At 36.9% G+C, this 14,398-nt stretch overlaps 5 protein-coding genes across 5 annotated transcripts; 4 read left to right on the top strand and 1 right to left on the bottom strand.

Annotated features, from left to right (window-relative positions):
* Nucleotides 1-954: 954 nt before the first annotated feature.
* On the top strand, nt 955-1,299 carry CBG00812 (the record flags this gene model as incomplete). The annotated part of the gene is made up of 2 exons (XM_002635370.1): nt 955-1,114; nt 1,160-1,299. The coding sequence occupies 2 exons, from the start codon at nt 955-957 to the stop codon at nt 1,297-1,299; spliced, it is 300 nt and encodes a 99-aa protein (XP_002635416.1).
* A 1,128-nt stretch (nt 1,300-2,427) lies between these two features.
* CBG00813 lies at nt 2,428-3,956 on the top strand (the record flags this gene model as incomplete). Its single annotated transcript, XM_002635371.2, has 7 exons — nt 2,428-2,438; nt 2,486-2,607; nt 2,650-2,696; nt 2,923-3,065; nt 3,152-3,283; nt 3,334-3,632; nt 3,763-3,956. The coding sequence occupies 7 exons, from the start codon at nt 2,428-2,430 to the stop codon at nt 3,954-3,956; spliced, it is 948 nt and encodes a 315-aa protein (XP_002635417.2).
* Nucleotides 3,957-7,615: 3,659 nt separating this feature from the next.
* Nucleotides 7,616-9,806, top strand: CBG00814 (the record flags this gene model as incomplete). The annotated part of the gene is made up of 7 exons (XM_002635372.2): nt 7,616-7,626; nt 7,675-7,796; nt 7,847-7,893; nt 7,943-8,085; nt 8,765-8,896; nt 8,945-9,243; nt 9,613-9,806. 7 exons carry the CDS (start codon nt 7,616-7,618, stop codon nt 9,804-9,806), a joined length of 948 nt encoding a protein of 315 aa, XP_002635418.2.
* Nucleotides 9,807-10,100: 294 nt separating this feature from the next.
* CBG00815 lies at nt 10,101-10,547 on the bottom strand (the record flags this gene model as incomplete). The annotated part of the gene is made up of 2 exons (XM_045236639.1): nt 10,101-10,325; nt 10,371-10,547. The coding sequence occupies 2 exons, from the start codon at nt 10,545-10,547 to the stop codon at nt 10,101-10,103; spliced, it is 402 nt and encodes a 133-aa protein (XP_045091668.1).
* Nucleotides 10,548-11,014: 467 nt separating this feature from the next.
* CBG00816 lies at nt 11,015-12,729 on the top strand (the record flags this gene model as incomplete). Its single annotated transcript, XM_045236640.1, has 6 exons — nt 11,015-11,185; nt 11,540-11,686; nt 11,958-12,067; nt 12,118-12,229; nt 12,456-12,602; nt 12,646-12,729. The coding sequence occupies 6 exons, from the start codon at nt 11,015-11,017 to the stop codon at nt 12,727-12,729; spliced, it is 771 nt and encodes a 256-aa protein (XP_045091669.1).
* Nucleotides 12,730-14,398: the final 1,669 nt, after the last annotated feature.

Here is a 14,398-nt window from a genome sequence, read left to right on the forward strand (position 1 = left end):
TTTATTGCATCAAAATGTGCAGAAATGCATGTAGATTGACATAAAAATAAAGAAAAAAATTAAAAAAAAATCCTTCGGCGAGGAAAACGCATCGAAAAATACGCTGAAAGCCCTTAGGGACGAGGTTTTTTCTGGGCCGCCCGGTGAGTAAAAACGCGTGAATTCAAACTTTCAAAATTTTTTCGCTCGTTTTCACTTTTTTTTTCGGTTTTTTCAAGAGTTTTCTAGGTTCTTGTCAATTTTTCTTCCAGATACATCGGAAATTTTGAAAAAACAGTGAAAACGAGCGAAAAAATTGTAAAAGTTTGAATTCGCGCGCTTTCACTCACCGGGCGGCCTAGAAAAAAGCTCGTCCCTAAGGGCTTTCAGCGTATTTTTCGATGCGTTTTTCTCGCCGAAGGAATTTTTTTTGATTTTTTTCTTTATTTTTATATCAATCTACATGCATTTCTGCACATTTTGATGCAATAAAAAATTTCACCGTACACCACCTTTAACACTTTCTGAATATTTTTCCCAAAATTAAAACTTTTGAAAATCACTACTTGTTATATCTAGAAAAGCTCATCCGCTCGAACCAGCTTCCGTCAGACTTGAGTTATAGTACTTTTACAGCATCACGTCAAGACAAGAAGCTTTGTTTTGTCGTCCGAACTCAAAATAAACAGAATCTCTTTTTATTCAGTTATGAATAACAATCCTGTCGAAATCTTATCATCCGCTTTTCCCTTTCAAATTTCAACCTATTCTCCACCAGTAATATTATCACTCGATTGAAAAAGTGTTCAAGCTTGTTATCTTCCTCTTCCTTGTCTCACTTTTTCAGTACTATCTTTTATCTCCAGACATGTTTTGATTTCAAAAATTGAATAGCAATACTATTTTGATACAATACACGACTATAAAAGCCAACCTGCTCACCAACAAGTATTGAACTTCAATCTTCGCCAGAAAATGTTCAAGTTTTTCATTTCCTTCTTCCTTGTCCTACTTGCTTTCTCAGCAGTACTCGGAGATAAATCAGCAGTGATTACTTGCTTCGGTGATTGTATCAAAGTTGATGAGCCTGAACAAGTGAAAGAATGCACACAAAAGTGTGTTGGAGGTCCTATAGGTGAGATCATGAACAGAATGTCTATAGAATCTCTAAAACTTTCAGATGACGCATCCAGAGCTTTCCTGGAATGTGAGTCGAAATGTGTGGATTTGTGGTTCAGACCAGAGTACGACAACACCAAGGTTCCCGAGCTCTTAAAATGTAATTCCGAGTGTGCTGATGAATACACGAAGGCTGCATGAAGGAATTTTTGAAAATAAACTTTCCATTGTTATTTTGTATTATGGTTAGGGAGATACCCAATAAATTGTAAACGACTATCCTACGTCACAACATCAGAAGTCTGACTGACAGACTTTTAAGCTAAAGAAAGTTATTTCACCGAATTAAAACACATCACAACTCTAGGTATTATGACAGCACAGATCCAAGGTTAAGTTTGAGACGAAAAGTAGAGTATGACAGCTTTGTTATTTACCAGCCTCCCAGCGTTGCAATCCGGTGGCTGATGCGCCTTTGGCGTTTTCTTAAAAGGCTCCGTCAATTTATATTTTATTTTCCAGCTTTTCATAATTGTACAGACAGGTAATTGTGCAGACAGGCAGAGGAAGAGACGCAACTTCATTTCTTTAATAATATACCTCAGTAACACCTCAGAAAGAAGATTAACCAAAAGATAGGATTCACAAACGAAGACATCCTGAAAATCTTTCTATAGCATAATCGACTATCTCCTCTTCGAATTTTTCGCTGTAGCCGGTTTTTTCGCATTATTGAGGATTCTCCCATCCCATTAGATCTGTTCCGATCTTTTGGAAAAGAATCATTCTACGTGTATGCCCCTCTAAAAATCCATACATTGTAAGGTTTCTTCAGAACTGTATTACGATGGAATTATAAAAGTTAAAAGTGGGGCAACCAAAAATATTGTAACTGCGAATTTTCAAAATCTAGATTGTTAAACTTGCAGGGATTCGATGCTAATGAATTTTACATGAATCTGGGTCTCGATATACAAGGGACCACCTAAATATGTACAATGCTGATCAAAGGGGGGAGGGGTATATCTGAAAATAAGGATAACGTTACGATTTTTTAAATATTTGAAAGTCAAATAAAGCCGGTAGAATGACTTTCCGTCTTTCTCGCTCTTCCAGACTGCTTTCAACAGGCCTTGCTTTTTGAATCGGGTAGATTACGCAATTTTGAAACGCATGCTGCTTTACGTAATCCTTTTTCGGAAGGGAGATCAGTTTCGGAGATATTTCAATCTTAAAAGCGGAATATAAAGCACCCTGATTCAGTGGAAGCCTCCTCTGGACGTTTCAGTGTTTTTCTGTGGCATTTTCATTGGGTGTTGAAACATCGTCATGTTCTGGAGGTGAGTGTAAGATCTGAAATAGTTGAAATCAAACTGAACTTTTTTAGAAACTACATTTTCCCGTTATGCATTGGAGCTTTGGTTCTAGGCACTGGCTTGTACCGGTTTCTATTCCCAGAAGTTAGATTCACCGTATTTTTGAATGATAAAGAGGTCAATTTTACTGGAGGTAAGTTTCAAAAAAAATTTGTCGTGATTATCTTTTTTGCAGTGGAAGATTTCATTCCGCCGTATGTGAATATCGTTTCCGATTTCTTCGTAAGTGACTGTCTACCTCGTAACTGTTCAAAAGCCACCCTATACTTTCTCTTTGAGCCCAATTATCTCAACTTCTATAAGTGGTAACGAAATCTGTCAATTAACACATTGTTTGTCATACTATCACCAACATTTTATCAGTTGACACATTTTTGTTATCTCTTACTGAAATTGAGACAATTGAGCCCAATGTGAGAGTATAAGGTTGTCATGTACCATTTTCCAGGTAGCCTCTAATTACAAAATGATTTCATGTGGAATTCGAAAGTCGATGTCTCAACTCGCAACTAACACCATGTGTTTATTACACGACGAAGAAAGATTTTTGCGAGAAAACCATTATTTGAATGAGACATGGGCGACGCAACAGTAAGATTTTTAGAAATACCGTAGCCTTTTGTCTATAGGATGAGTCACTCCAATCCCTTCAAATTAACACGATCAACTTTATTTAGATCCTGTCAAGACAATCAAGAATTTCGAAAACCATCGGAAGACCTACTTAATAACCCTGAAACCATTCGTTTTGCCTTTATCCGAGACCCAATTGAGCGTTTTGTGTCTCTCTATCTGGATAAGTGTGTCAAGTGAGTCTCATTCCAAAAGAGATTCTGAAAAGCACGTTTTGAAATTTCAGAGAACAAAGTTGTTGGGCATGCAAGAGCGATATGAGATGTGTTGTTCAAGAAATTTATAAAGGACTGAAAAATTTGCAAAACCATAAAGATCGAAACCTAATTCCAACTTATATGGAATTGCATGCTGCTCCTTTATCATGGAATTGCAACTTTGATAAAGACTTGAGCAAGTGGACATTGTTAATGATGGGCGCCGATGCGGAGGAGAGAAAATCGTCGATTTTACAATTGGGGAATATTATGAAACGGCAAGGAGTGTCGGAGAATGTGGTGCAAATGGTACAAGAGCAATCTCTAGGTAAGTGGAGAGGGCAGCTCTGAAAACATCCTGAAATTTCTGATAATTAGAATTTTGTAAAGCATAGGGATTGTTAAAATTAATTGGTATACAAATCACTTTCACCAGTGCCACCTTTATTTATTTTCAGCTGGCGAAACCGCCCATTCTACTCACAAGTCTACACGCCGGCTGGAAGCTGAACGTCAAGTACGAGAAGATCCTGTGGTCCGCGACTATCTTCACAAAATCTACTTCTTCGACTACCTGGTATTCCTATTCAATCGAGAGCGTCTGGATGCGAAGTATCAGACGGATTTCTGGAAGGTTCCAGAACAAAGCTGAACTGGTCCATTAAATTTTGGGTTAATGTTTTAAGTACGGGTTTTTTCATAGACACTTTTATCATTATTGATTGCTTAAAATTTGAATAAAATGATCTTGATCGTAATGTTTGTTATTGAAACATTTTTGTATTTGTTTGTGATTTTTAAAATATGAAGTTTTGATTAAGGCCCGGCGGGCCCGGGTTTTCCAAATTTGAATTTTTTTTGAAATTTCAGATATTTTTTTGCGAAAAAAAACTATTTTTTATGGACACTTTTATCTTGAAAAGTTTTTTACTTGAAAGAAAAATCGTCCATTTTTTCAGTTGACCCCGAAAAATTTTTTTGAAAAGACAGGAAAAATTTGTTCCTGAAAACCCGGGCCGAGACAGGCCGGGCCGGGCCGGGCCCTGAAAATTCTAACAAAAGCCCGTCCCGGCCCGGCCCGTTGCAAGTATGCTTTACTATCTTCATGGTCATTCAAAAATGTCATATTTTTCGACATTCCAGGAAGGTAAATACCGTAAAACCTGTATTAGAAGGGCCGGCCCTTCTATTGTTCCAAGGTACCTCCGGAGGACCCTTCTATTACACGTGCCCTTCAATTAGAGGGGGGGCCTTCTATTTTACCGGCCATTTTTTTCAAAAATTTTCATCGGAGTGTTTTCCACTGAAAAAGAACGGAAATTTTCTGATTTCAAAACACATTTTGAAGGGGGCTCTTTCTATTACGGGGGCCCTTCTATTACAGGGGGCCGTTCTATTTTTCCAAACCCCTCTCTGAGGGCCCTTCTATTAGAGGGGCCCTTCTATGAAAAGGGCCCTTCTAATACAGGTTTTACGGTAGATTTTTTATATTTCAAATATGGGAAAAATAAAGATGTCTCGGGTGAGATTGAAGATCCGCACCAAAACAAGCGTCCTCTCAGAAAGTCGGTTGTTCGAAGCTTATGTCATTTTTGAGAATCACCTCGGCGGAGATCACGAATCATGATATTTTTTGAAAAATCACAGTAACTTTCCAACATGGCCAGGTACTTTGCTTTTGTTGATCATGGTTCTGATGTAAGTGATTTCAAGCAGCCACCTTCAAATTTTCAGACTGGATATTCAATGATCTGAAATTTTAAATGATTACGAACAATCTGATGAGAATTTTGTTATCGTTAATTATTATATTATAAAAAACTTACCGTAAAATCCGTATCAAAATGACCGGCCCTTCTATTTATCCTGAAGTCTCTAGGAGAGACTTCATTGGGAGACTTCATAGAGAACTTTGATTATTGGATCCTTCAGTTCCAGGGACCTTTCAAATACAGGTTTATACTGTTCAGTTTCCGGGAAGCTCCAGGAAGACCTCAAACATCAAAAGATCAAATTCAAAGACGAAGAAAATCTAAAAATCTTTCTGTAGGATGATCGACAATCCCTTCTCTTAAATTCTTCCCGTAGCCGGTTTCTCACACCTTTACAGATTCTCCCATCAAATTTTATCTTTTCTATTGATCTTCTTGTTTCGAATCATTCTACACACCGTGAAACATTGAATAGAAGGACTTTCCAACTTTTAACTTTGAGCCAATTTATCTCGGTCCCTGTCTGAGATATGAAAAAGTTGCCAACTGAAAAATTGTTTATCATAATATCAGAAATGTTTTGTCAGTTGTCACATTCTTGATATCTTGAATATAAGACAAGTAAAAAATCAGCTTGATTGTGTGGAGGCCTTCTACCACATGTTTACGGTGTTTCCTATAGAAACTTTGGAAGAAATTCATACACTGTTCCTTTTGAAATTATATCACCAGTGGTGAAAGTATTTTTTCGCAAAAAAAATCTCTTGTTGGAATATTTATGATTTTTGGATATTTTTTCTATCTGGAAAAAAAAACTGAAAACAATCACGAATGTGAAATAAATCATTTTGAAGATGATTAAAGAGACTTTGGTCAAATTTTAAACAGACAATACTTCGTTAAGATACAATTCTCCGTATTGTATGTTATTTTTGAAAATGCCAAAAAAACGGAAACGGAAACAGAAATCAAATTTAACTTTTACGGAAACGGAAAATAAAATGGAAAAGGAAACGGAATCGTAAATTAACCAAAACGGAAAAATCTTCAAAAATCGGGCGGAAAACGGAAAACTAAAACGGAAACGGAAACGGAAATTTCTATTTTTCGTCTTTTTTTCAGGATTTTTTTCCCATCAAACATAAAAATATACACTTTTTAACGTTGAAAGACCACATTTGCATCACTTTCCATGCTTTTTTTCAAGCCAGTTTCAGTTTAATGTTTTCGTTGTTTTTTACATTTTTTTTTCCTTTTCCGCTGTAAAAAAATGGCGGTCTTTACGGAAGACGAAAAACGGAAACGGAAACGGAAATAAAATTTCACTCTTACAGAAACGGAATCGTAATTTTTTCCGCGGAAACGGAAACGGAAAAATAAGAACCGGGCGGACAACGGAAACGGAAAAGGAAACGGAAATTCCTCCCATCACTGATACTTTATAAGTTTTCACTATTTTACAGGTGTTATTTCATAACATCATATCATTTCTGACTCGAAAAGCTGTTTCTCTAATAGGAAGCTCTAAACACTGATTTTAGAAATTGTGAGACAAGCTAAAACCAGCAGAAGATTTACTTTTAGTCATTCCGGTAAAGTCGATTGAGGGTATTGAACACTTTTCAGATATTCGGATAAATATCAATATCATTGCTTAGATGAGTCTCATGAAGCATTATTTCCTGTTAAGGAATGCCCTGATCTCAAGCTCATTGTTCCAAACGTCGTATTAGCGTCTATCCAACGCTCGACAACAACAACAACCCGTTCCAGTTTGTTCCGGTTTGGATGTTCCAATCTCCATTCAAATTTTCCATGTTTTTTGTTCCCTTAAAATCCGCCATTGCAGGTATGCCCTCATCACAGATCAGAAAGATTCGAGACGATAAGAAACGTTTTACGTCTGAACAGGAATACGTTTGATTCAGATGTCACGGCTGAAACATCTAGTGAATATGGGAAACAAATTATGGAATTTAACAAAAAATTGTAATGTACCGTAAAACCTATAATAGAAGGATCCCGTATTTGTTAACTTTGAGCCAATTTTTCTCGGCACTTCTAAAAGATATAACTAATTTGTCAGCTGATAAGTTGTTTATCATGATATCAGAAATGTTTTGTCTATTGACACATTTTTGATATCATGCATAAAAATGGAGATAAGCTCAAGCTTTAGCTGGACAGTGTGGGACCTTTTTTTTAACTTTTTTACACCTTGAATCACCTTTAACTGGCTGACTTCGTGTCAGAGGTAAAATCCGATTGCAGAAGACGTTCTATGGCAACATCAAACACCCCAATGATATTTCAAAAATTGACTTTCGGTCTTTCTATCGCTTCCAGACAGTTTTCAACAACCCTCATTCTTCGAATTGACTAGATTACCCCGCTTTGCAACGCATGCTGCTTTTTAATCCTCCAATGCTTTTTTTCGGATTCCCTCCTTCTGTCATCATCATCTATCCATCACAAGAAAGATCTGTTTCGGAGATATTCCCATATTATAAAAAGAATATAATGAATTCTGATTTAGTAGAAGCCTCTGAACGTTTCACTGTTTTTCTGTCTCATTTCCGTCTAGTGTTGAAACATCACCATGTTCTGGAGGTGAGTGTGAGAGCTGATATATTTAAACTTAGACTGAAATGTTTTTAGAAACTACATCTTTCCGTTGTGCATTGGAAGTTTGGTTCTAGGCACTTACTTGTATAGTTTTATTTTTAAAGAAGCAAGATATACAGTAATTTTGGATGGTAAAGAGGTCAATTTCACAGGAGGTGAGTTTCAAAAAAAAGTTGTTGAGATTATCCAATTAACTTTTTTGCAGTGGAAGATTTCATTCAGCCGTATGTTAACATCGTTTCCGATTTCTTTGTAAGTAAACTCCAAGTGTTAAAAACTATAATCATACTCTTTTTTTTAGGTAGCCTCTAATTACAAAATGATGTCATGTGGAATTCGAAAATCCATGTCTCAACTCACAGTGAACACGATGTGCTTATTACACGATGAAGAAAGGTTTTTGCAAGAAAATCATAGTTTGAATGAGACATGGGTGACGATACGGTAAGATAAGACAAAAGTCAATGTTGATTCAAAACCTGTAATAGAAGGGCCCTCACACTGTCAACTGTGAGCTTTGTTATCTCAATTCCTTTGCAAGATATCAAAAATGTGTTAACTGATAAAATATTTCTGATACTATGACAAACATTTTATCAGCTGACAATTTTTTCATATCTTTGACAGGAACCAAGAAAAATTGACTCAAAGTTAGAAGTTGTGGGGGGCTCTGCTTTGACAGGTTTTATGGTACGCCTTCCTTTTTATTCAAAATCGATTCGTTATTTTCAAGATTACGTATGCCGATTTTCGAATTGTAGTGTAGTAATATTTGGTATCTAACATTACAAATTCCCCAAATAGAGTCTTGTTTCATTTTCGAATCATTTTAAAGGAGTGGAGACAGAAAAGTGTTCGGATTTTTTTTTTGGGGGGGGGGGCGAAAGTATGAAGGAGTATGTATTCTGACGGGACGGTGTACAGTGATCGGTGTTGGGCTATAGTGCCGCTTCCATATATGACATCAGTATCTCGCGCTATCGTAGCTCAGGTGGTAGACGCGACAGCTTCAACGGTGGACAAGCGACCTCAATTCCTTGAGGGGCCTTTATCAATAACATTTCAGGAGAACAACTTTTTAATGCCCTCTCCTTTAAGTTAATTCAATCAAAATTTTCTTCAGATCCTGCCAAAACAATCAAGCATTCCGAAAACCATCGGAAGACCTACTTAACAACCCTGAAACCATCCGTTTTGCGTTCATCCGTGACCCAATTGAGCGTTTTGTGTCTCTCTACCTGGATAAGTGTGTCAAGTGAGTATGATTCTAAAAAATATTCTAAAACAAACTCTGAAATTTCAGAGAACAAAATTGCTGGGCATGCAAAAACGATATGAGATGTGTGGTCAAAGAAATTTATGAAGCACTAAAAAACTTGCAAAACCATAGAGATTGGAAGCCAATTCCAACTTATATGGACTGGCATGCAGCCCCCTTATCATGGAATTGCAACTTTGATAAAGACTTGAGCAAGTGGACATTGTTAATGATGGGTGCCGATGCGGAGGAGAGGAAATCGTCGATTTTGCAATTGGGGAATATTATGAAACGGCGAGGAGTGTCGGAGAATGTGGTGCAAATGGTACAAGAGCAATCTCTCGGTAAGTATACAAAAACATGATGAATAACTTAGAATAAGAATTCGATTTTTTCGAAATGCAGGGAATGTTTAAATTTACCGGAATAATAGTTACCTTGNGAGAGAGAGAGAGAGAGAGAGAGAGAAAGAAAGAGAGAGAGAGAGAGAGAGAGAGAGAGAGAGAGAGAGAGAGAGAGAGAGAGAGAGAGAGAGAGAGAGAGAGAGAGAGAGAGAGAGAGAGAGAGAGAGAGAGAAAGAGAGAGAGAGAGAGAGAAAGAGAGAGAGAGAGAGAGAGAGAGAGAGAGAGAAACTTCCAAAGCTGTGACTGATAGATTCACGGCAATTTGCCCACATCTTGGGCTTCACCAGTACCACCTTTATTTATTTTCAGCTGGCGAAACCGCCCATTCTACTCACAAGTCTACACGCCGGCTGGAAGCTGAACGTCAAGTACGAGAAGATCCTGTGGTCCGCGACTATCTTCACAAAATCTACTTCTTCGACTACCTGGTATTCCCATTCAATCGAGAGCGTCTGGATGCAAAATATCAAACGGATTTCTGGAAAGTTCCAGAGCAAAGTTGAACTGGTTCATTAAATTTTTGTTGTATGATTTCAGTACGGGTTTTTCCTCATAGACAATAGTATAATTATCAAAAATTTTGAATAAAACGCTCTTGATCGATAAATCTGATGTTTTTTCATTCTCTGGCATTGCTGATCCTGCCTGCTGTTAAAAGACCGATTTCATTTTCTGAATGCCACTTTGGAGATTCAATCGGAGATGTTTGACGTAATCGCCGAAGACGAAAAGCATAAGAATACATCATGTACATTTATTTGTCTTCTATTCTACAGAAACGTGAGTATCATGGTTTTCTAAACTATTACTTCAACTTCTTGATCCTCCAGAATCTCTTCAAAAGTATCGACGTCTTCTAGAACCGTCGCGTTTCCAGAATTTGAGTCGCATAATTCGGTTTTCAGAATAGCAAAGTATTTCATCGCACCTGTGATGTTCCGAATTTCAAGACAGGTTGAATCGATTGTGCCTCGAAGGCAATTCCGAAGATCGTCCCACTGATTGCATATTTCTGTGGAATTCTGAAAACTACTTACTATCTGATGATATTTGATAAATGGAATTACCTCAAAGCCAATTCCAAAAACTGCGTCCACACACGAATTGTTCTGACCAAGCTTGTCTATCAGACTATTTGCACATGTCGAAAATAATGGGCCGCGGTAATAAACAAAAAACGGGCACAGCCCATTCAACAAAAGTCCAGAATGTTCGACAGAATTCTTGATCACATGAGAACACATCTGGAATTTAAGCTTTCCGGCTTTTGTAGGTTTTTCAGACATGTATCGTTAACATTCTGATATAATGACCTACTCAACTTTGAGCCAATTTATCTCAGTTCCTAATAGAGATATCAAAAATTTGTCAATTGATAAATTGTTTATCATAATATCACCAATGTTTGATCAGTTGACAAAGTTTTGATATCTCTCATAGGAGCCGAGATAACTGAGCTCAAAGTGCACGTATAGGGTGGGCATAAGTTAAAATTTAGTATTGGAGTACTCCTCACATGATTTTCTAGGGTTTAGTTTGATTCCCAAATGACTTCCTTGTTTTCATCATAGACATCATAACCTCTAATTACGCTCTCCGTTTGTCGTCAGCCCCCGTAATTTTTGCACCCACTACTCAAAGAAATTTCAACGACCTCGTTGAGATTTCTGATTCTAAAAACAAGTCTGAAATTCATTCAATCAATTTCCAGATGGACATATATTCCATCTTGTTCCCAACTCCTGGCTGGCCTAGTGCCGTATTTTATGTTATGTCTATTATCACTATTCCTTTGTATATTCTTGTTCTCATTTGCCTTTTGAGAATACGATGTGTTTCGAAAACCTACAACAACACTTTTTATACTATTATGTTACAACATGTGAGATTTTAAAAATTCTGAAAATTGAGAATTCGTAATTTTCCGTGCATCGCAGACCTGTTCTCCATTTTAATCTTCTTTGTGATTAATGTGGGTCGGGCAGTGCCTTTTCTCAGAAAAGTTTACTACAAATATCAAGATTACTATATCTTGGAAGGTCTGTTAGAGCCCAATAGAAGTCTTTTTATTTCTTTTTTCTATTTTCAGTCGCCTACGGTCATATCTTCTTCACCCTCTACATCCGATGTTCAGGAATCGTTTTCCTATCTTTTCAACGTTATCTAACCATTGCTCATATTTTGTGATTACAAAGGTAATGCTAATCCAGGAAAAATTGCAACAAACTAATTTAAGAAATCTCAATCAGCTCCGAAGCTTCTCATAATTCTTGTCTACTGGCTAGTACCAATCCTTATCAGTTTAACGTTAATGAAAAACGGATACTTGAAGTACAATAGTTTGGAAACAATGGGAGTGATAGGAGAGAAAGAGGTTCTTCAGGTAAGTATTAGATTTCAATAATTGACTGACGCCATATCGTAAAACTTGTAATACAAGGGCCCCCTAACTTTAAGCTTCGAGCCAATTTATCTAGGTTCCTGTCAGAGATATCAAAAGATGTTCAGATAGTAAAATGTTTATCATATTACCAAAAGCAATTTGACAGTTGACAAATTTTTTATATTTTACATAGGGATGAAGATAATTAAGCTCAAACTTGACAATGTGGGGGCTCTTCTATTACAGGTTTTACAGTATATGAATGTTTCAGAGAAACACTCTAATTGCTCTAATCGTTGTCAGCATAACATGCATTTTATGTTCTCTAGCCTACTGTGGTTTATATTTCTTTATCAAAAAGCATTCTGAACATCTCCAGAAGTTTGTTTTTTTTCAGCCTGATCTTTGCAAAACTCTTAAAATAACTTCAGATCCTTGCGTCACGAAATCTCTCTCGCAATTCAAGTATTCATCCTGCTCATTGCATTCTTCGCTATTCAAATCTACTACGTGGTGCAGAATCACTTTTCACAGACTCAAAATGTAAGTAGCGTAAAACCTGTAACAGATGGGCCCCACGCTGTCAAGTTTGATCCTATGCAAGAGATAAAAAATGCTCCTATGCAAGACATAAAAAATGGGTACACTGTTAAAATGTTTGTGATATTACGATAAGCAATTTTTTTAGTTAATTACTTTCAAAGTTGAAAGTTAGGGGGCCCTTCTATTAAAGGTTTTATGGTAGATTCAAACTTTTCAAATTTTTCAGACAGGACCAATTTTCTACATGCGCGGCATTTATCCAATGTTCAACGGATTCCTTTCCTACATCAACCCGTATTGCATTTTAATTTTGAATAAGGATTTTGCAAAACATGTGTGGAAATCAGTGACTTGTAGAGGAGAATTGGAAGTGGTAAGGAAATAAGAATGATAACTAAAATAGTGAAAATGTTCAGAGTGATGCTCCGGCTTCTGTAATTCCCCATAACTGCATCCTACCTATGACACAAACAAGGGAATTGAGTAAAGTCGATTTTTGAATAAACGTTTTAAATCACACAGTTGAGGATTTCTGATCACACAAAACTATTTTCAACGAATGATAACATTCATGTACAGAGAACTATCAATGTTTTTATTGGCTAACGCGATACACTATTTCCTCGGATGAGTACCAGACGCACCTCCAATTTTGAGCTCATATATCTCGGTTCCTGTGAAAGCTATCAAAAAGTGGTTAACTAACAAAATGCTTATCATAATATCACCAATATTTTATTAATTGACAAAATTTTTATATCTCTCATAGCAACCGAGATATATAAGCTCAAAGTTGTTGGCTTTGGTGCCCCCCCCCCCCCCCCTTTAAAAAACACTCACATCAGCTTCCTGACAACTCTTTGAAACATTTGAATAATACTCCGGCCTTCTTAATATCCATCTACTTTTGTTATACTCATTTTCTATTAAACCATTGGCTTCGTGGAACACCTGAAATTATAAATTTCTCTAATAGAAAACACTGAAGTCACACCAACCGAACTACATCCAAGATTACCATGAAAAATATAAGATTGCGCTCGGAACACATAAAATGGAATGGTGACCATAGCCAGAGTGACCCAGATCAGGAAACAGCCACCACGTTGCATCGGAAAAAGTAAAAAATGACTGACCGGTGGCGTCTGGCGTGTTCATATTGTCTCGAGAGGTGTTGTTGTCCAATGAGATCACTTTTCAAAGACGAAGGAGAAGGAGAAATGAGACCAACAAAACCAACCCCGATGACAAATTTCACCCACAAACTATTACGAACTTTAGAACTGGTTTTCTCGAGGGATTTTTTATTTTCTAAGATCAAAAATAGAAGATGCAAAGTGATGAAAGTACTCTGGAGATTGACACCAAAATAACAATTTCTTGCTACAGGTTAGTACATAATGCTGGAGAAAAATTATACTACGCGTGTAACACTTATCCGATCTTAAAGTTTTGTTACAAGAATTTTGAATAGCTCGAACTAAGCATGGTTGGGATCTCTCCCAGACTTCACACTTTTTGGTTTGATTCCGGAAAAAATTTATTTAAAAGCGATTCTTCAACTTTTGACCTACTTTGAATCTATCGTGGAACGCAGTTTCAATACAAGGGAGCTCAATTATCTCAAATCCTGTTAGAGATATCAAAAATGTGTCAACTGATGAAATGTTTTTGATAATATGATAAACAATTTATCAGTTGACCGCTTTTTCATATCTCTGAAGGCAACCAAGATAAATTGGCTTAAAGATAGACTTACCTCAAACCTATCATGGAACACAGTCTCGATACAGGAGATTTGAGCTCCAAATTTTGCTATCAACTTATCAGCACAAGTGGCAAAGGGACCTTGATAGAAGACAAAAAACATGCATGGATTATATTTACCGTTTAGGGTGTAAAATTTCATATTCCATTGTAGAACTTGAAGAAAATGCAAGGGTTGTATTTTCCATGGAGATTATACGACGCCATGGTGGTACGACGAATTCGAACGCTTCCAAAATCGAACAGACCTAAAATCGAACATGTGTCAAAACAGAACAAGAGCAGAATCGAACTGTGCGAAATTCGAACTGTGTCGGAGTCGAACTGTCCCTAATTGGAACGCTGTTAGCCATGGAGCGCGCTTGCATTATTTTTGTTTTCTCATTTTTTCCCCGCAAATTT

This window comes from Caenorhabditis briggsae (assembly GCF_000004555.2).
Source record: "Caenorhabditis briggsae complete genome, chrV, whole genome shotgun sequence".
Lineage (NCBI taxonomy): Eukaryota > Metazoa > Nematoda > Chromadorea > Rhabditida > Rhabditidae > Caenorhabditis > Caenorhabditis briggsae.